The 21,641-nt window shown below is 36.9% G+C and overlaps 1 protein-coding gene across 1 annotated transcript in view; it reads left to right on the forward strand.

Moving 5' to 3' along the window:
* Positions 1 to 21,641, forward strand: part of slc9a7 (solute carrier family 9 member 7) — a 226,174-nt gene that overhangs the window by 151,979 nt on the left and 52,554 nt on the right. Inside the window, 1 exon segment of the mRNA XM_051927093.1 lies at positions 19,694 to 19,753. Within this exon segment, the coding sequence (XP_051783053.1) occupies positions 19,694 to 19,753 (60 nt within the window).

Raw genomic sequence — 21,641 nt, forward strand, 5'->3', positions numbered from 1 at the left:
AATGACACGTGAGGACTGGCGTCCCAGCTGGACTTGGAAAACTTACCTGGCAGGGATGCCAATATTATGGAAGGAATAGGAGAAGGTACTTTATTCAGCTTATTGTCTTCCCCCATACGCTAGATGGCAGCATCCCTGGGCTGCATAACCCATTTGAGTGCCCACAGGGAATGCTGGGAATTGTAGTCCAGGGACACAGCCCTGCTGTGCTGGCAGGGAGTTTCACTCCCTATTCTTTGAGACTTCTGTATTGTCTTGAAGTGCTTCCAATGGGTGGAACCCTGGCACTGGAAGTACTCCCAGACTCAAATAAAAGACCCTCACTGCCTTGTCCAGGTGACTAAGAGCGGAGACAGATAACACTCTCACCTTGAGTAGCAGTGCAGAGAAAAGGTATTTTGTAATAAATCCCCTCTTTTATTTGAACCCAGAACTTGTTTTGTGTATTGCGGTAAGGGTTTGGGGCTCAGTGGCGCTCCCTAGTTTCACATTTACAGTGTATTTCTAAGGCTGTAAGTGGAAATGTACTATTATGTATTAGTATATTCACACCATAGTATTATTCAGGTTTCTGTCATTTGTTATTTGATGCTACTAAAATGAGTAAAAGTCCTCCTGTGAGTAACTTGATGTTTGACTTTTGTAAACTGCAAAAATGTTGTTAGTCAAACAATACACCACAAAAACTGCCACTCAGCAAATAAGAAGACAATAACAATGTTAAAGAAATAATGGCTTGAAATAAGAAAAAAAGATCTGGTATTGATGCAAAAAAATGATTTAAGTAGAAAATATATTTTTTATTTAAGTAGAAAGTATATTTTTTATTTCTTATATCTGGAAGTAAGTGAATAGATAGAAAGGTTTTATACTTGAAATAATTGCATGCACACTGCTAGATTAGATATTTAATTGTATGTGGGCAATTATGAAATATATTCCTACATAATAATAAACTTATATTTGTTAATATATGCATTTTTTCAATGTACAAAAAGCCTCCTATACTGTCACATATTATTAGGTGCGGTTTTTCTTATTTATTTTTAGCTCAAATAAAGTTAATTCTTAAGTTGCTTGTAACAACAGTCTATAAACCATGCCTAGATGAGATATTAAAGTAGCTAACCAGACATGACAAATATTTCAGATGTTAACCAATTATTCTCATGTTCATGTTAACACTTTACAGCAGTGTTTCCCAAACTCGGTCCTGTGGCCCCCCTGTGGCTGCAGGTTTTTGTTCCAACCACATTCCTAATCAGTGACAACACCTGATAGCACTGATCTCATTTAATTAGGTGGTATTTTTTTTTTCTTTTATTCGACATTCAGAAAAGCACAGCAGCATGATTTTTACATTTATAAGACATTTAGAAATATTTCTGCTTTTTCTATAGATTTTAAATGCTTAACTCTCTTTTGTTGGTTTCATTATATTTTGCCCTTTCTCTGTGCAGTTTTCCCCCTTCTTTGTATCTTATTAAAGACAATTAAAAATGAGCGAGCAGACACGCTGGCAAACAACACTGAATAATCAAAGGCTGCAAGTACTTTAGTGTCAGACCCACTAAACAGTAAATAATGGATTAATTAAACAATTAGAAGACCTAGAAAAGTAGAATGAAAATCAAGATGAAAATATTGTTAAAAAGAAAAAAAATACATTATTCCTATATAACTGCTTGGTACATATTAATTTTTTTTTTTAAGCAAACTTAGTTTTCTAATTTCTATATTGTTCCCTAATCACAGAACTTGGGACGTATCAGTTCACTTAATTAGCCCAGGAGTTCAATTAAAAACAGAAGCTGGTTGGAACAAAAACCTGAAGCCACAGGGGATCCCCATGACTGAGTTTGGGAAACAGTGCTTTACAGTCTAGCTCACATAATCAACCTACATTGTAGTTATTTATAAATTCAGTGATTTTTTTTTTTGCCTCTGGTTGATGATGAACAGTTTATATTTCAGTCCTTTCAATACTTTGTATGGTCTAATTAGTGACTTGACATTACTGCCTGAAAAACCACACTTAGACATGTCTTACTATATGGTTACAAACAAGTACGAGAGCTGAAAGGATTCAGGTATACAGTAGGTTGATAGTTTGAGGCAGCACTTAGCACAGTGATTAGTACAGTTGTTTCAGAGTTCTTGGGTCCTGGGTTTATATCCTGGCCTCTGACCTGCCTGTGTAGAGTTTCCACATTCTCCTGGTGTCTGTGTTTGTGTTTTTCTCCACCAATTCCAGTTATTCACATCCCTGAGATGTGCAGGTTAAATTAATTTATGATAAGTGGCACCAGTGTGAATGACTGTATCCTTTTGTGGATTGGCATTGTCCAGCCTCGGTTCACAGTTACCAGGGATAGCTCCAGTATCCCATGACCCTGAATGTGAGGATAGGTTAAAAATGATGAATGGATGGAGGAAGGAGGTGTGTTTAAAGATATGTTTCATAAGGAGAATAAGCATATATTACAGCACAATTTATTAAACAGAAGGCATAGAATAGTTTTTGAGGGAATGTTTGATTACAACATTTCTTGCAGAAGTTAATAGTATGACTCAGCTTGAGATAGCAACAAAGTTTCATAATAAAGCCTTGCTCAGAGTTATTGACAGGCATTAGGGGATATTTTCTTTTTGTCTCTTATAAGCACACAAGAATGAGTGCAGCGGATTGCTGTTAAGTGTTAACAAAGGCAGCTGCTAACTTCCCACAAACAACCACAGCTTATATGCAATGGTTTATATATATAATAAGCCATTTTTTCTGTTTATCTGATTTTGAACTAGTGATACCATCAATATTGCTTTGTAAAACCACAAACGCATTGTCTGTCAAACTGTTGCTTGGATCCTTGAAAAAATGCAGTAACTCATTATAAATTTTTAGGTCTAAGTCAAATAAGTATTTAAGAAATAAGGCTAAATGATAATAATTGGGTGATTCAAATTATTCATGTATATCTCTAAAAGGACTTTTAAACTATTACACAGTAGCTCGTAGAGATTATGCATGTTATTACATTTAAAATGTGTTTATTCTTACTGCTTTTGATATTCATTGTGAATTTCTCAAAAATGTTAAAACTATTCATCATTCCATAGTCTAAATCTATTTTATTTTATGTTAGAAGGTTGTTTCAAGCCTGCAGTGCCAGGTGAGAGCCAAACTTGAATAGACACGAATAGCTTGAAGGGCCATATGAGTAGTCACAATAATTTACCAGGAGACCAAATTGCGGTCACCACTTTTTGTTTTGGACTTTTGGGGTCCATAGACCTATGAGGCAACATTAACAATTGCTTTGTTTTCCCATGCGGACATGACACCATTCATTTTTTTTCTTTTTGCTCTGTAGACCAAAGTTATTCTTTAGTAATTTTTCCCAATGGTCTTGAATAATTGCCCCCTAGCCTGTTGTTTCCAACAAATGCCTTTTTACACCAGATATCTAGTTTTATGTTCTTTGTAGTTTGTTGTTAAACTAGGGGGCTCCGCCCCCTGCTCGCTTCGCTCGCCAACCCCTGGTGTTGGGAATGACAAAGAGCGTGATGTATGAATGAGATATAGAATAGTGTGACGGTGTAGATGATGCAAATAGAAAGCAAACAATAAAGTGTGTGGCACAGTGTAAAGGTTTATTTGAAAATTTCTTTGTACACGCCGTTTAAGTGTAAAAGGTAATTCCAGCTCAGAACTTGTAAGGTCATTTAAGATGGTTATTGTTGTGATCAGAGTCAAGTTTGTCAGAGCTTAGAAAGAGTTGTGTCTCTCCAGGAAGTAATGGAATGACTTGGGTATTAATGTTTTCATATTAATATTTTTTGGACATAATATAGTGCGTTGTGTTAAAAGGGGCATTTGGTCTAATGAGATTGCTGTTCCAAATGTCTCTGTAACTAAGTTGTCGCAGATAAAGGCTTGAGGAATTGTAATAATATGTGGCTGAAGTCCATCTGTATTGGTGAGTGTACCATCTCTCAGTTGTAATAAGCAATTGTTATGATCTGGTTCTGGACATCGTATCTTTTTTACTAACTGTATCTTTTGAAAGCAATGCCAATTGTCTGCGTATTTTAAGGTGCACTGAACAATAGCTGAGTGCATGGCATCTGGAAGAATAGCTAAGCACTGTCTAAAATCTCCTCCTCATAAAAGTACCTTTCCTCCAAATCGAATATTATTATTCATAAACGTTTGTAGAAGTTTATGAATGGTGTTGAGTAAGTGACTTCATGCCATTGAACATTCATCAATAAACAACATTTTTTCAAGAAGGATGTCACGTGCAGTGCCACCGTTAATGTTCATAGTGGATACCGATTTGTAGGATCTAATGTAGTTGATAAAGATTTCACTTTCAGGTACATCGTCAGTTATAAGCTTCTGTAGATATTCAGTATACGAATGTAAAGAAGGCAGTCTAATTTGACCCTTTTGACAACAACGTGTAAATGTATAACTTGTATTGCCAGTTGTTTCTTCAGGGAAGTGAACTGAATGACAATGATTGCAAATGACATTCATTAATCCGAATGAATTTTCCTGGTGTATGTTTTCCTTGTGCCGTTTGAGAGGCGCGTTGTTGCATGTGTAGTATTTGGGACGTGTTGTTTTGGATCTGTAATCGATTTGCCTGTGCTGTGTGAGAAGCCCGTTGTAGCCTTCGCTGCCATTAACGTATGTCTGAGACGGGAGGTGTTTCGTTTTGAATCCGTGCCTGTTGCGATGCAGCACTTTGATTGATAGTTTGCGTAATGTGGATCTAGGATGTAGATTTGTGCATATTTGCGTTGTTGATTTGTTTCAGGGTGCACTGTTCCAATGCAATGCAGTATTTGTGCACATATGGGAAAGCAGTATGGGCCATTGCCTTTTGGTGGCCTGATATTTACTCCGGTATATGCAAAAGCAAATGAACCATTGTAGGATCTAATGCAGTTCATAAAGTTTTTACTTTTAGGTACATCGTTAGTTAGAAGCTTTAGTTGAGCTTTGCGTTTTTGGAGTCGAGACATTTTTTCTTTTAGAAATATGGATAAGTAATAAGGAGTATTGCACTCACTGTTAATATGGAGCCTTTTCTGCGGTTGAACGGTTAATAGTGCCTTATTGTAATGAGATCCACCTATGCTGCATAGCCGTCTATTTTGTTGTTTCTTTCGTGTTCGTGTGTTTGTTCCTGTTATCCTTTCCTTTTCGTTTTGTACCCGTGACCGTGTATTCATGACTTGTTTCTTTCTCAGCATGCGAAATATGGATAAGTAATAAGGAGGATCGCAGTCACTGTTACCCTAAGTTCTTGTCAATAAGCCGCGGCTTATCTAAGGAAAAAAGTTGTGAAAATGAAAAAATAGAATATCGGCTTATACATCCATCGCGGGGGTTGCGTTCCAGAACCACCCGCGAAATAAGAATATCCGCGAAGTAGAAACCATATGTTTATATGGTTATTTTTATATTGTCATGCTTGGGTCACAGATTTGCGCAGAAACACAGGAGGTTGTAGAGAGACAGGAACGTTATTCAAACACTGCAAACAAACATTTGTGAGGATTGTTGTCGCGCGAGCGTCTTCTTTCTTTTTGTGTTCCTGTGTCTTGTTGAATCCCCCTCTTGGTGTGTGTCCCGTCCGGTGCCTGTAGGGGGGGGGGGTGCCCTGCTGTTGTGCGCGAGCCTCTTTTTTTTTTTTTTTTTTTTTTGGGTCTAGTTTCGTGTGCAATGCCTCATTTCTCCATTTTTCCTGTGCTCACTCCTTTTTTCTGTGGTCTTGTCCGCCTCTCGCGGCCCCTCATCCGCCTCTCTCGCCCTCTTTTATCCGCCTTTCTCGGCTCCTCAGCCGACCCTCGCGGACTCTTTTTGCGCCTGCGCAGTACGTCTTTTTGCAGCTACGGCCCATTGCCGGATGTGCCTGCGTCCATCATCCGGTTTAGCATTCTCGGTTAGTAATATGGATAATTGGGTTACCAGAACCCCTACATTAGTCACACATTCTGCCATTTACACTTGGGCCTTTGAATGCAGGGACAAAAATAAATCACTTCTGTTACGATTATGAAGCTTTGATAATATACTACCTTTTTATTTTGAAATCTTTGTTCAATCCAAACCACTGTTAACTTTTTTAGACAACTATGTCTGCAAATTCTATAGATAATTTAGAGTAATTGTGTACAGTAGGCAGGAAAGTATTAGGTTAATAAGTATTTCATTATAAAATGAGTGTAATGCTATTGGAAAATTGTGCTTTTATAGTATGCTGAATAGGACTCATAATATTTGAGCATTTTATTTCAGTCTGTTTTTATTTTAGAATTAGTTAGATAATGACTTTTAACTTGTGGGCTCAGAGCTCATGTGGGAAAGGTCCTATAACAGAATAGTAAGCAGGTACAAATGACCTCATTTGATCATTAAGAGATTATTGTAAGGTGGGTTCCAAGACTGTCAAATTTTGAATTAGATAAAATTTTGGGGTTTAGACAAAATAGACATAAACCGGAATTCTGGGAAAATAAGTATAAAATTGTTAAGAGTGGCATTGTTTATTAGAATGTATTTGTTTAAGCTTAGATAAAGTATAGGTATGCTTGTAAGAGTATGTGAAATGGAGGTTTGGGACTCTAAAATGAACATGTTTCAAAAATAACTTAATTAACAATTAACCAGAGTATGTGGCTGGACTTCTAAAAGGCGGTTCACTCACAATCACTATGCAACTAAACAGAACCTGAGCAGTTTTACAAAGATAAATGGGAAATAATTGCGGTGTCCATATATGCAACGCTGTTAGAGACTTGTGTACTCAAGGCTGTTGTGACAAAGGTGCATCTACTAAATACTGACTTGTAGGGTGTGATAAATTATTTTGTGCTTTATATTTGTAATTTAACATTCACTACCTACGTTACCTGAAGTCCTCAAATGGACTTCAACATTTCCACTTGATGAAGTTAACATTGTTTTTGTTAAACCATTCTTTTGTAGCTTTGGCTTTATGCTTGGGGTTGTTGTCTTGCTAAAAAGCAAATCTTCTTCTCCCAAGGCGCAGGTTTCTTGCAGGTCTTTCTTTGATGTTTTTCCTTTATAATGCAGCATTCATTTTACCCTCTGTCCTCACAAGCCTTCTGGGGCCTACTGCAGAGAAGTATCCCCAAGCAATGATACTGTCACCAACATGCTTTATGACAATGATGGTGTCTTTTTGATAATTGAAGTGTTTGGCTTATGCTAAACCAGGGATCTATTTTTATCATAAAAAAAATGATTTTGGTCTCATCAGACCATAGAACTTTCTTCTCTCTGACTTCAGAGTCTCCTGTGTACCTTTTGGCAAACTCTAGCCAAGATGTCCCGTGTGTGTTTTTAATAGTTTTCTCATTGCTACTCTTCCGTTAAGCTGAGAGTGATGAAGGTCCCAGACAATATTTGTTGTCTGCACAGTCTCTCCAATCTTAGCCACTGCACCTTGTAACTCCTCCTTTGTAACCATATATCTCTTCTTCCATGATCATTCAGTTTTTGTGGACTACCAGCTCTAGGCAGATTTACAGCTGTGCTATACTTCTATCCATTTCTTAATGATTGCTGTATTCAGTGACTTTGATATCTTTTGTAGCCATCCTTTGATTTGTACTTTTCATTCACCTTTTCACTCGGTTACCTGGAATGTTATTTTGTCTTCATTGTGCAGGTTAGGACACAATACTGACTTATCATAACTTGGACCTTACAGATACAGAAGTGTTTATATTACAGTCAATTGAATCCCCTTGACTGCAGACAGGTGATCTCCATTTAACTAATTATGTGATTTCTAGACTCGCTAACTGCGCAAGTGATTATTTAGCTGCGCCATATTAAAGGGGTTCGATACCATGAAACCAGTTATTTACCAGGAAACTTAAAGATGTATTTAACTCAGAAAATCCAAACACACAACCAGTACAACTAGCACTCAGTAATTTCCACATGAAAATAGCAGATAACCTAGCAATTATGGTCTAGGCTGGAGAGGGGGAGGGAGAGAGAGACTGGTTAAGTCTAGCAAAAAAAACAAGTTGTTGGCACTGAGCATATTTTTTCATGAAAATGAGAAATTTAAGCTTGGAAAAGCTCTACTGAAAGGGTAGGTTCAATATATTTTGATACATAATTATTGTAAAACTTACCTGGGTAAGAAATCATATCAAATCTGAGCTGAAGGAACCTGGGAGAGATAAAGAGGAGAGAAAAAAGAAAACTTTGACTCTTTTAAATGAAACTTGGAAAAGTGCTTATTGAACAGCAGTAAAAGTCTTGAAAATAAAGCAGAGAGAGAAATCAATACAAATGCAAGGGAGGAATAGCTGTGAATTATGGCATTGGGTTTGTTTATTGATAGTGCAAACTACAAAGTAAATTCTGACTTACAAAAAGGTGAATAACTAAGAAAATCATGCTAAAGATAACTAAATGATAACCAAGAAACAGCCAAGATGTATAAAATGCTTCAACGAAAACAGACATATTCATTGAGGGTAAATACTAGGGTCTTGCTGACACCCAAAGACATTAAAAGGGCATGAAAGCACAATAGTGAGAAAGAATACATTTCTCTGTAAGGATTATGTAAAATAATATTTTATATTTGTTTGATTTATTTTTTCATCATTTTTCCAGTGAGATCACTATCATTGCCATTTGGTTTTTCATACTTGCTGCAGTTTGTGCATTTGTTCATCATGGATGCCTCAGTTCCTAATCACTATACACTTGTTTTTTAATGGGCACCATCATTTTGGAGTATGATGCTGTTAAGGTTCTTAGTGTTGCTGGGCTCTTGGTGCTCATGATGCATGACATGTAACATCCTAATGGTCACATTATAAACTTTGGCTACATGGTTTCAACATTCTTGTAAAATGTATGGAAGACCTGTTGTGTAAATTTACATTTTTAAAGCACTTCTTATTTATAATTTCTAGTTACAACTCTAGTTTTAATTTAAGACATCATATTTATTGTTCTTTCTCTTGAATCTGATTAACAGTGAATGGATGCTTAGTGTATTTCACCATTGACAAGTATGACCAGCAGTCTGTACTCTATTCTACTCAATTTATTAGTGTAGTTCGTCAGGACCTTTTATGAATTTCTGATGGTTTTTGCAGTTTCTGAAGAAAATGTTTAATTGGAAAGATAAATAGGCAATGAAGTTATCAAAAAAGAACAAGAGATATGAGAATTTCAAATGAAGGCAACAATAGAAGAGATGAAGAGAGGGTGAAATACATAGCATCACAACAAAACTCCAAGTAATGCTTACTGGGAAAATTAGTTTTTTTTTGTTTTTTTTTTTTTTCTCCTGTGCTTCAGGTCAGTGGTGCTCAGGAGAAACTTCTGTCACTTCTACTTGGAAGTACAGTAAAAAAAAAAAAAAAAAAAACTCTTTGCTGTTCTAGCCACAGACCACTTTGTCAGATAATTTGTGTTTATTTTGCTTTGGTTTTTTTTTTGGTGTCTAAGCTATAGTGCTGTGCGGTATGACCGAAATTCTATATCACGGTATTTTTCAAAATTATACCGGTTTCACGGTATTGGATGGTATTTTTTTCCCATGCATGAGTGGATGTTAACCACATTTTCCACTGCAGTTGCTGGCTAAGAATAACCTATTCCACTGTCACGAGAATTGTACATTGTACAAAAAAACATTTTAATGTGCACACTAGTATTAATACAGGTTTGCATGGCCCCATAAAGTGATAGTTTTCAAGGGGGTGGCACTAATGAAGAGAAGGAATCACATTGCATGGCAGATGCAGTCAAAATATAGAGCCTTTTTATTGAACAAAGTTTGCAAACAACTTGTACTCACAGGTGGCACAGTGGTAGTGCTTCTGCTTTGCAGTAAGGAGACTGTGGAAGGTTGTGGGTTCGCTTCCCGGTTCCTCCCTGTGTGGATAGCGCTTTGAGTACTGAGAAAAGCACTATATAAATGTAATGAATTATTATTATTATTATTATTGTAACTTAAATACTCATTTTAAGATAAAGTATAGTTTACGATGTTCTACTTTAATAACAAATTATGAGAATAAAGTCAACATGTTGGCTTTAATCTCGGCAAACGGCGAGATTAAAGTGGAAATGTCGAGAATAAAGTCAACATGTCATCACACTATTACACAGTACCCAGGTACATTACACAGTATTGAAAAAAATAAAACAAGTACAACTTGGCTTGCAGTATTATCCAGTAGTATAGAAACAGTATTCACACATTTGAACATAATGGTCCACATCCGACCTTTTTAAATCCAAAGTATTTCCAGACAACAGACGTGACTCCACCTCTTAAATTATATGCAAAATAATTTCATTTTATTTCTGCTTATTAACACAAAAATGCATAAGTGTACTTTAAAGTAATTACATTTACTTTTTTCTCTTGTAGTCAAAGCATTTTTAACAAATCAGCCATTCTAGTAAGTCCAAAAAAATAACTAAATGATAACTTTGTAAGACACCACCTTTTTATACTAAACATCTTAAGGGAAGATGTTTTCATTGCTTTGTTTCAAACCACAATGCATTGTGTAGTCACAGACTAGTCCACTGCTTTCTTGTGTACATGAGTCTTTGGAGGCTAACTTGGGCTAGATGTGAATAAGAATGCATGTGGACAGTGTTATGATTTGGTAACAATCGATGTAATAACGTGATCCACATGCAAACAATGTGTAAATCCTTAATGTTTCATAAATTAATTGACTCAACTGCTAAGGTTTCTAGGCCAGATGATTATAGGCCAGTGTCACTCACGTCCATTCAAATGAAATTCTTTGAACACTCAGTGAAAAACATTTTAGTTTCAAAGATGAAGTCATTTCAACATGACTACCAATTTGCTTACTGTGCAAACAACATTGTAGAAGATGCTCTGTTGGTTATGTCATATCTTCACTTTTCGAGATAAGCACTATTTCTGTATTTTTCTTCAGCGTTCAGTACCATCCATCCTCACATACTGACTGAAAAATTCAGGACTGACTTCTAAATCATTAGTCAGTCCAATCAGTCGACAAGTACAAGACACTTTATTCAAAAGTCATTTATTCAAATACTGGGACTTCTCGAAGATGTGTTTTATCACCATTGCAATTTACACTGCACACAAGTTACAGAAGACAGAACAATGACTACTCTTCCATTATCAAATATGTTGATGACACCATGCTAACTAGACTTGTATCTGTGGAGGATGAAAGCCATTGATTAAACCAAATGGACTGTTCGGTAAACTGGTGCAATAAGGACCATCTTAGTCTAAATATCAAATAGAACAAAGAAATTATATTTGACTTAGAAAGACAGAAATCTGCATGTTCACCCATCAATGTTTTGGGGGAAGAGGTAGAAATAGTGACCCAATATAAATACTTGGCAAGTACCCAGATAATAATCTTAATTTGAGTATTAATACAAAAAACATATACTTTGACCACAATTAGCTCTTAATTTTCTTTCGTAAACTCTATTTAATATGATTGTTCTTTTATCACAGTGTGATCCATTCTGTCGTCATTTTCACATTCATTGCCTGGTTTAGTTGTCTGACAAGCCACAAAAAACTCCTATCAGATTACCAAACTCACAGCTAAAGTTATTGTGGCTGACATAGATGATTTGGAAAGTGTGTCTCACAGGGCAATATTAAAAAAAAAAAAAAAAAAAATAGAAATTCAGTAATTTCAGTTAATTACATACACCCATTACTGATATAAATTAACTTCAGTAAATCAAGGAGGAAAGTCACTTTAAAGACCCACATAAACTGCTTAGAGATTACTTTCTTCCCAGTGCCATGTGTGTTTTTAATAAGGAATATCAGATATAATAAATCCAGAAGTGTAGAGATTTCATAAATTACATTATCTTGCATCATGTAATAATTTTTAGGTTAATACATAGAGTAGTCTGTTTTTCAAATGATGCAAGTATTTCTTTGTAATATTTAACCTATTTTGTCTCTGTTTTATTTCTGTTAGTAAGCACAACGGAGAAGGGCGAGTTTCATGTTTTTTTTGTGTAAACATGACAAAATTTGAGACTATTTTGTCTCCCATTATTTCTGTTGTTGAGTACAATTGAGAAAGTCAGTTTAATGATTTTTTGTTGTGTAAGCATGACTAAATGAAAACCTTGAACCTTGAAGTTGATCTCCTTAAGTCATAAGTTTCGTCCAGTGCAGTGTAGTGCGGTGTTTGTGTCTGTTTTTTCCAATTCACTTGCTGAACACAACTCAAAAGTGTAAAAATGCTGGGATCTTATCAGGCAATATAAATATAACCAGATGAAATAAATGTAATTAAATGGGATGAATAATTTATAAAATATCCGTATGCGGGGATAGGTGCTCTTAATGCTTTTTGCTGAAGGCCTATTTATAAATCACAGATCTTCAAGTTGTACGCACATTAACAATCATGTAGTTCCCAGTGAATTCTCAAATATCCATCTATGGTAGGATATAATGCCATATAAACAGAGCTATAATGATTAGCTCTGTTAAAAAGGCATCTGCACCCAAGTTTGGAGCAAAAAGAAAAACTTCTCCCCAAATGAAAGCTTTGATGCCAGAGATATAAAGGCTGGAGCAAACATTTCATTTGGTATTCTGAATAAATTGGTTAATGTAAAATCAAAATATATTGCTGGCACACTGTGGCAATGATGGTCATGAAAACTGGTGACTAAAATCAGACAAGCTTAGAGTAAGAGTAGGGAGAAATACTCCTAAAACTGGTAGCATATTATATTTCTTCAAGTTAGAGGAGATCTTTAACATGTCAGATTACATGGCTAGACTTCACAAACAGTAACAAATTACTGACTTTCCAACACAGTTTCACATTTCCAAAGTACCATGAGCTCGACCCTTTTCCTGACAGCTAATAAAGTGATGCCTGATAGAGCCAGTGTTGTATAAATGCCTTCCAGGTATGGTGAATTTTACCACAATAACTGCCTTATTTTCTTGTTTCCAATTTGGTGTGATAAATAAAACACAAGACATTGGACATTTTTGCTAAATTGCACCGTGTGTGATTTTTGGAATGTAAGATGCATTTATAGCTTTCCATAGTGATGGCAGAAATGAGCGAATTAACTTAAAAATTTGAGGAATAAATTGGTAATTGTTTCTCTTTTTACATTGCAAAGTCATGTTTTTATTTATTTATTTTTTTTTTTTTCCATTATTCATAATACAGTTAGGTCCATAAATATTTGGACAGACAACTTTTTTTCTAATTTTGGTTCTGTACATTACCACAATAAATTTTAAATGAAACAACTCCGATGCAGTTGAAGTGCAGACTTTCAGCTTTAATTCAGTGGGGTGAACAAAACGATTGCATAAAAATGTGAGGCAACTAAAGCATTTTTTAACACAATCCCTTCATTTCAGGGGCTCAATAGTAATTGGACACTTGACTCAAAGGCTATTTCATGGGCAGGTGTAGGCAAGTCCATCGTTATTTCATTATCAATTAAGCAGATAAAAGGCCTGGAGTTGATTTGAGGTGTGGTGCTTGCATGTGGAAGAATTTGCTGTGAACAGACAACATGCAGTCAAAGGAGCTCCATGCAGGTGAAAGAAGCCATCCTTAAGCTGCGAAAACAGAAAAAACCCATCCGAGAAATTGCTCCAATATTACGAGTGGCAAAATCTACAGTTTGGTACATCCTGAGAAAGAAAGCAAGCTCTGGTGAACTCAGCAACGCAAAAAGACCTGGACGTCCATGGAAGACAACAGTGGTGGATGATCGCAGAATCATTTCCATGGTGAAGAGAAAGCCCTTCATAACAGCCAACCAAGTGAACAACACTCTCCAGGGGTTAGGCGTATCGATATCCAAGTCTACCATAAAGAGAAGACTGCATGAAAGTAAATACAGAGGGTGCACTGCAAGGTGCAAGCCACTCATAAGCCTCAAGAATAGAAAGGCTAGATTGGACTTTGCTAAAGAACATCTAAAAAAGCCAGCACAGTTCTGGAAAAACATTTTTTGGACAGATGAAACCAAGATCAACCTCACCCAGAATGATGGCAAGATAAAAATATGGAGAAAGCGTGGAACAGCTCATTATCCAAAGCATACCACATCATCTGTAAAACATGGTGGAGGCAGTGTGATGGCTTGGGCGTGCATGGCTGCCAGTGGCACTGGGACACTAGTGTTTATTGATGATGTGACACAGGACAGAAGCAGCCGAATGAATTCTGAGGTGTTCAAAGACATACAGTCTGCTCAAATCCAACTAAATGCAGTCAAATTGATTGGGCAGCGTTTCATGATACAGAGGGACAATGACCCAAAACATACAGCCAAAGCAACCCAGGAGTTTATTAAAGCAAAGAAGTGGAAAATTCTTGAATGGCCAAGTCAGTCACCTGATCTTAACCCAATTGAGCATGCATTTCACTTGTTGAAGACTAAACTTCAGACAGAAAGGCCCACAAACAAACAGCAACTGCAAGCCGCTGCAGTAAAGGCCTGGCAGAGCATTAAAAAGGAGGACACTCAGCATCTGGTGATGTCCATGAGTTCAAGACTTCAGGCTGTCATTGCCAGCAAACGGTTTTCAACCAAGTTTTAGAAATGAACATTTTATTTCCAGTTATTTAATTTGTCCAGTTACTTTTGAGCCCCTGAAATGAAGGGATTTTGTTAAAAAATGCTTTAGTTGCCTCACATTTTTATGCAATCGTTTTGTTCACCCCACTTAATTAGAGCTGAAAGTCTGTACTTCAACTGCATCTGAGTTGTTTCATTTAAAATAAATTGTGGTAATGTACAGAACCAAAATTAGAAAAAAGTTGTCTCTGTCCAAATATTTATGGACCTAACTGTACATTTGCTGTTACTTCACTTGTATCATGAGAGGAAATCTACATAATGAGAATACATTGAATTGAATTAAGTTGTGTTGAATTTAGAATACAGGATAGAATATTAAATTTGTTTGGTTTGTTCAGTCCTTTGAAAATTGTAGTATAGGAGACTGTATGATTAATGTACATTAATCTTGTGATAATAATTTCATTTTGTGTACAACTACATTAAGTCCCTTGACCCAGAAGGGCCCCTAGGCTGTACACTCTTAACCCCAGAATCCCTGAAAATTTCCATTGTCCATGACATACATCAAAAAGCTTGTAACTTGCCTGGTATTTCCTATGTCATTCTACATTTACACAGATCGTTGTAGACCCGGAACACAAATGAAATGTATTTCAAATCACAGTATTTTATTTACATATATAATTCCTTAAAACTCATTGCCAGATGAACACTGCAACGCTGGGGAGTGCAAGCTGCATTATGTTAAACACCAGGAAAGTCTATTTCATTTTCAGTCCTGTAAATTTCTGATGTTCACTATCTGGGGCAAAGAACATAAAGCATTAAGCAAAGTGCAAACGCTGTCTACTTCATATGTTTAAATTAAGAATTAGAAAAAAACTGATTGTGAAAAAAAAACTTGCAAGGTTGTGTGTGCTACTTATACACTACTGCATAATGTGTGTTTGTAATTTCCTGTACTTTAAAAGATTAAACTCAGACTTGGCATAACACTCTGCTAACAATGGTAGTTGTGTAAATTTATGTCATTCCCTTACTTGAAATGGTTTGTAGTGAAAATTGCAAAATTTGAAACTAACTCAATACAGATGTATTGTATTTTGAAAGCCTCAGTAGGGACACATGTCAACTAAATAGAAGGTGAATGGTGTTTCTGAAATATTTGTAGTGTATAGCTTCATTGTTCTTTCTTGCAATAGTGTATATCAGGGGTACTCAGTTTTTGAATGCCGGTCCACATTCAGTTCGCCACCAACCATTGGGGTCCGCTATAGCCAGGTTTACCGTGTAGGACTGTAGGTGTAGGACTGTAGGTGTAGGTCTGTAGGAGGCTAGTAATAGATTCAACGCAAATGATAAAATTTTTACAGAAGACCAAGACATGCACAAAACATGGAAAACAATTCAAAATAGTCACATGACTAGTTGCAATTAACACACCAGTTGGTACGTAAATGATTGTCACCCAGTGTGAAGTGTGAAACTGTTTCGATTTCATAATGGCAGCATAGTTCGGTGAGTAACCAGTCAGTGCAATTCTTATTGCATTCCTGAGGTTCTGGTCGGTAAATACACTTCGATGTTTCGTCTTGATAGTGTTCATAGTGGAGAACGCACACTCACAAGAATATGTTGAACCAAACATAGTGAGCACGGAAATCGCCAGTTTCTTTGCAGCAGGATACTAAGAATCTGGAACAAACTGACCAAAAAATTGTTATGCCGACTTCGTTCAATTTTGCTTTCAAAACGTGAGAAGATTGCAAATCAGCTGCTTCCATTTGCAACAGTGACAGGTTTGAGTCCATTCACCGTCAGGCTGGACAATGAAAGGATCAGCAACAAACAAAAACACAGGCTTCAGTTTTCTGAAATCCTTAAAACGTTCATCAATCTCGACCTTCAAATGATGTAGAAATGTGGAAATCAACTGAAAACATGCCTGTTGATCAGCTGTCATGCAGCTCTTCAGGTTTGGGAAATGCAGAATCTTGCCACCTTCCAAGTCATTGATGAAAATGCTCAGTTTTGTTTCAAAGGCACAACATTTTTCTTGCAATTCGACAACGGTTTTGTCTGCACCCTGAAGTGACAAATTCAGTGTATTTATATGTCCCATAATATCAACAAGAAATGCCAGCAGTGCGACCTTGTCACTGTCTTGAATAAATGTTAAAAATTCTGCAGCTTCTTTGTATTCAAGGACTGCAGGAAGTCAGCTACATCTTCACGGAGATTCCAGAACCTTTCCAACACACAGCCCTTGCTTAACCATCTGACGTCATTGTGAAGCAGCAAATCTCCAAATTCTGCAGACATCTCTTCAAGAAAAGAACGAAACAGACGATGCTGCAGAGACGAATTACATCGTAAAAAATTCACTAATTTCACAAGAGTAGACATCACTTCCGCCAGTTCGTCACAAAGTTTTGAACAGAGGGCAGACTGATGAATGATGCAGTGATAAGCAACAAGGTTGGGCTGAAGTGCCTTCATATGAGCGACAAGTCCTCTATCTTTACCAGTCATTGCTGGTGCCCCGTCTGTTGTAAGGGAAACCATTTTTGTTACATCCAATCCAGCTGCGTGCATAAACTGCGATAATGCTGAAAACACGTCCTCACCGCGGGTCTGTTTTGCTAGCGGTAGTAATGTCAGAAACTCTTCAACAAAATTATGGCCATCAAAAAATCTTGTGAACATACAGAGTTGAGACATGTCAGTTTTATCAGTGGATTCATCGCACGCGAGAGCAAACAATTCAACCTGTTTAAGATCTGATATTAACTGACCACCGACCACATGTGAATTTCCCATTGGGATTAATAAAGTATCTATCTATCTATCTATTGTCAGAAAGGTCATCTGCACGACGACTAGCAGTACTGTCTGATAATGGTATCTGCTGAATCAGTTCAACACACTTTTTGTCGCTAAACAGAACCGAAGAAGCAGACATCATGCATTCTTTAACAACCTCTGCATCAGTAAATGCTTTCTTAAATCTGCCAAGAACCCAAACAATGCGTAGCGAAGCTTCTGTAACATTTGATTGTGTGGTGGTCGCTTTTGTCATCAGCGATGAACTCGCTACCAATGATGACTTAAGGGCGTCGATCTTATGTGAACGGAGCTCTGACTTTGGTGGATAGTTCGCATTGTAAAAAAGACCAAAAAATGCCAGATGACCAAACGCAAATTTTACATGCCAAATAGTTTTCAAAAATGCCAGATTTCAGTTATTTGGCATAAAAAATACCAGTTGGCAACCCTGCTACAGAGTAAATAATAAAACAACAATAATTTTGGTGCTTTTATATTCGGACTTTTGACTTACGCAGAAGACAGTCGCAGTCCGCCAAAAACGTCTTGGCGGTCCGGATTGTGGACCGCGGTCCGCCGTTTGAGTACCCCTAGTGTATATGATGCATCCTTTAATAAGATGGTTCAAGGTGGATTTGTCCTGCCTGAAAGCTGTTCTTATTATCATTAAATGTATAAGATGGTGCATAATAATTATCAATGTGTGGCCTCTCTGTGCCATGCTTTACCTTGGTTTCCACACATTATGATTACACATCTGTTATAGGTTTTAATGATATTTTACTACTTTGGTAGTAAAATATTACAGCTCAAACTGGAATACAAATAACTTTTACATGCCTTTAATAGTCAACACTGGAATAAAATAGTAACTTTAGTCCTTTTATAAGTTAATTTAGACATGCAACTGTGCTCTATATGTGGCCTTCTGACATCTCATGTCAAGAAATGAGAAAATAATAACAAGGATCACACTCATACTTATTTGAGTTGTAATCTGGAAAGCGGTGGTACTACTTGGCATGTCAATAGTTTATTTTCTAGAGTCGCTCTCACTTTTGACTTGGTGGATGGTGGTTATAAAACTAAGTTTACTTTGCCAGTGCATAGGGATAAGTTGCCATTTTGATAAATATACCCTAGCATTCTCAAGCCTCCATTGTATTGTGGAAAGATGTGGTATATTTTAATCTGTTTTTGATGCAAATAATTTTATTATGTTGGGTTAGCTATTTTCTGTTACAATTATTTTTAATTTGTAGCTGTATCACCAAGACAAGTTACTAGATATTACATTGCATCGTAATGAAGTTTATTCATTCATTTTTAGAAAGTAGGAATGAGTGAATAAACAGAAGAAATTCACTGGTGATTTGCTCATACCTAATTTCTTACTTTTTTTTTGTGCTTGGGTAAATTCACACAGTTATGATGTAATCAATTTTCAGTGTTGATTTGGGTGGGTTGGTAGTTCTGACTTATCCCAATATAAATGGGTTTGGGGTGGTAATAAATACATCATTTTATGGACTGCCATCCTGTCCAGCTTTGTTTTTTGTTACAAAAGGTTCTAGCTCCTTGCAGTACTGAATTAGCAGGATTAGAAAATGGATGTAAAAATGTAAAACTTCCTCTCCCTCTCCCATTTTCTATATGTTTGCGATACAAGTCACTTGTATTCAAAAGATTAAGGAACAAGATGTAATCCAGAAGGCTGTCATTGGCAAAAGTTATAGGACTAAATTGTCTTTTCTCTCAATAACCACAAAGTTTGACTCCCCTGAAGTCCTTGTACAAATATATCTAGCTTGATAATGCCAGATTTCATAACTCCAACGATTATAAACAGAAACTGCAGTAAATCTATTAATTGGCGGAGTGGTAACCCCAGTGAGTGTTTTAATAAAGGAATATAATAATCTATTCTATAGAAGGAGTTTTCTATGCTTGTCAGTTGAAGGATCTGTTAATTATTTCTTTCTAAATTGACTGAAAAACAGATGTTTGCTTTTGTGGTAAAAAATGGTGATGAATAGAAAGCAACAAGTAAGGAATTGGCTGCACCATGGGGTTGTAAGGAGCATTATAAGGTGTACAGAAAGAAAATTAAGTAAACAAAGTAAAAAAAGTAACATGTACTGCTGTTATGAGCAGGGATTATTAATAATGTGTAATTTTAAATAATGACGTGAAATCTAAACCTGCCTTTTTATACTGTACTAGAGTTGGAGATCATACCTTGTCCAGAGAGGAGGAGGCCAGCAGACAATGGCAATATTTAAGGTGAAGCTCTGGCACCATTTTGCTGATTTAAAGTTGTCATATGTGCAGCTTTTGGGTAATAAAGGGTGATCTATAAAGCTGTTTCACAAAGTTTGCTTCAGCTTTCTTTTTAACAAATTAAAGAGATTTTCTGTATTGAACCGAACCTTTGATAAGATCACAGTTCCATTTATTATGTGTATGTGTGTTTTTATATTATATATTACACAGTAGGTGGGCGGCACGGTGGCGCAGTGGGTAGCGCTGCTGCCTCGCAGTTGGGAGACCTGGGGACCTGGGTTCGCTTCCCGGGTCCTCCCTGCATGGAGTTTGCATGTTCTCCCCGTGTCTGCGTGGGTTTCCTCCGGGCGCTCCGGTTTCCTCCCACAGTCCAAAGACATGCTGGTTAGGTGGATTGGCGTTTCTAAATTGGCCCTAGTGTGTGCTTGGTGTGTGGGTGTGTTTGTGTGTGTCCTGCGGTGGGTTGGCACCCTGCACAGGATTGGTTCCTGCCTTGTGCCCTGTGTTGGCTGGGATTGGCTTCAGCAGACCCCCGTGACCCTGTGTTCGGATTCAGCGGGTTGGAAAATGGATGGATGGATGGATATTACACAGTAGATTCAGAAAGTATTCAGACCCCTTTATATTCTGCACAATTTATTGTGAAATATATTTTATTTTAAAAGGATAAATTTGCCATTTTTGCACAACACTATATAACCCATAATAACAAAGGAAAAATATGTTTTTAGAGAGGTTTGCAAATTTATTAAGAATCAAAAACTCAAATACTTCATTCATATAAGTATTCAGACCCTAAAATCAGTACTTTGTAGATACACCCCTTTGGCAGAAATCACAGCTTTGAGTCCACAAGCTTTGCACACCTAGATTTAGTTTATCCCATTCGTTTTGGCAGATCCTCTCATGCTCTTTTAGACTGGATAGGAAATTTCTTTCAACTACCATCTTCAGGTTTAAGTCTGGGCTTTTGCTGTGTCATTCAAAGACAGAAAAACCTTCTCCAAAGCCACTCAAGTTGTTTTTGCTGTATGCTTCAGATGAGCTGTCACCCCTGTATGAGATTGCGTGCAATCTGGAACAGGTTTTCTTCAGGAACTTTCTGTATTTGGCCATGTTCATCCTTCCCTCAATTCCAACCAGTCTCCCTGCAACTGCCACCAGGAAGCACCTCATAATATAATTCTGCCACCATGATGCTTCACCATAGGAATGTTATTAGGGAGGTGATGACCAATGCCTTGTCTTTAGACAGAACTCCAAGCACTATATTTGGCAGAGAGATCAATTCTTGACTCATCAGACCAGTGAGTCTTTTTCCTCATGCTCTTGGAGTCCTTTGAGTACCATTTGGCCAGCTCCAAGCAGACTGTCATATACATCTCATTGATGACATTCTGCTGAGATGGTTATTTTTTAGAAATAGACTCTATAGTAAAATTTTGAAAATTACATCCAAGAATATTTAATTTTCCGGTTTGCATATTATAATATGATAAAGAGGAGGCAGCTGAAATTAAGCCTTGTAGGCTAATAAGTACTGTTTAGACAGACTAATAAACTAATGCATTCTGAGCAAAGTGAAGTTTTTCAAGAACAATTTAGCGAGGTTCCATGCACATTGCCCTTATACAGTCAAAGCTTCAACAAAAGCGTGAATGTTCATAGCTACTGCTGGGAATCAGTTTGGCAAGTGAACACAGGTGGTAGAAAATTGAGCTTCTAGTTGCCATCTTGGACTGTAAGTATAACAGTGGATATTTACAAAGCCCTGTTTTCAGTGCTGCTCACCCACAACAGCCCCATCTGGGAACTTAACTTCTGAAGAAGTTTTTCAATGAAAATTTCTTCACAGGTCAGAATCTGAAAGAAAAAAGGCTGCATTGAA

This window comes from Erpetoichthys calabaricus, chromosome 4 (genome assembly GCF_900747795.2).
Source record: "Erpetoichthys calabaricus chromosome 4, fErpCal1.3, whole genome shotgun sequence".
NCBI lineage: Eukaryota > Metazoa > Chordata > Cladistia > Polypteriformes > Polypteridae > Erpetoichthys > Erpetoichthys calabaricus.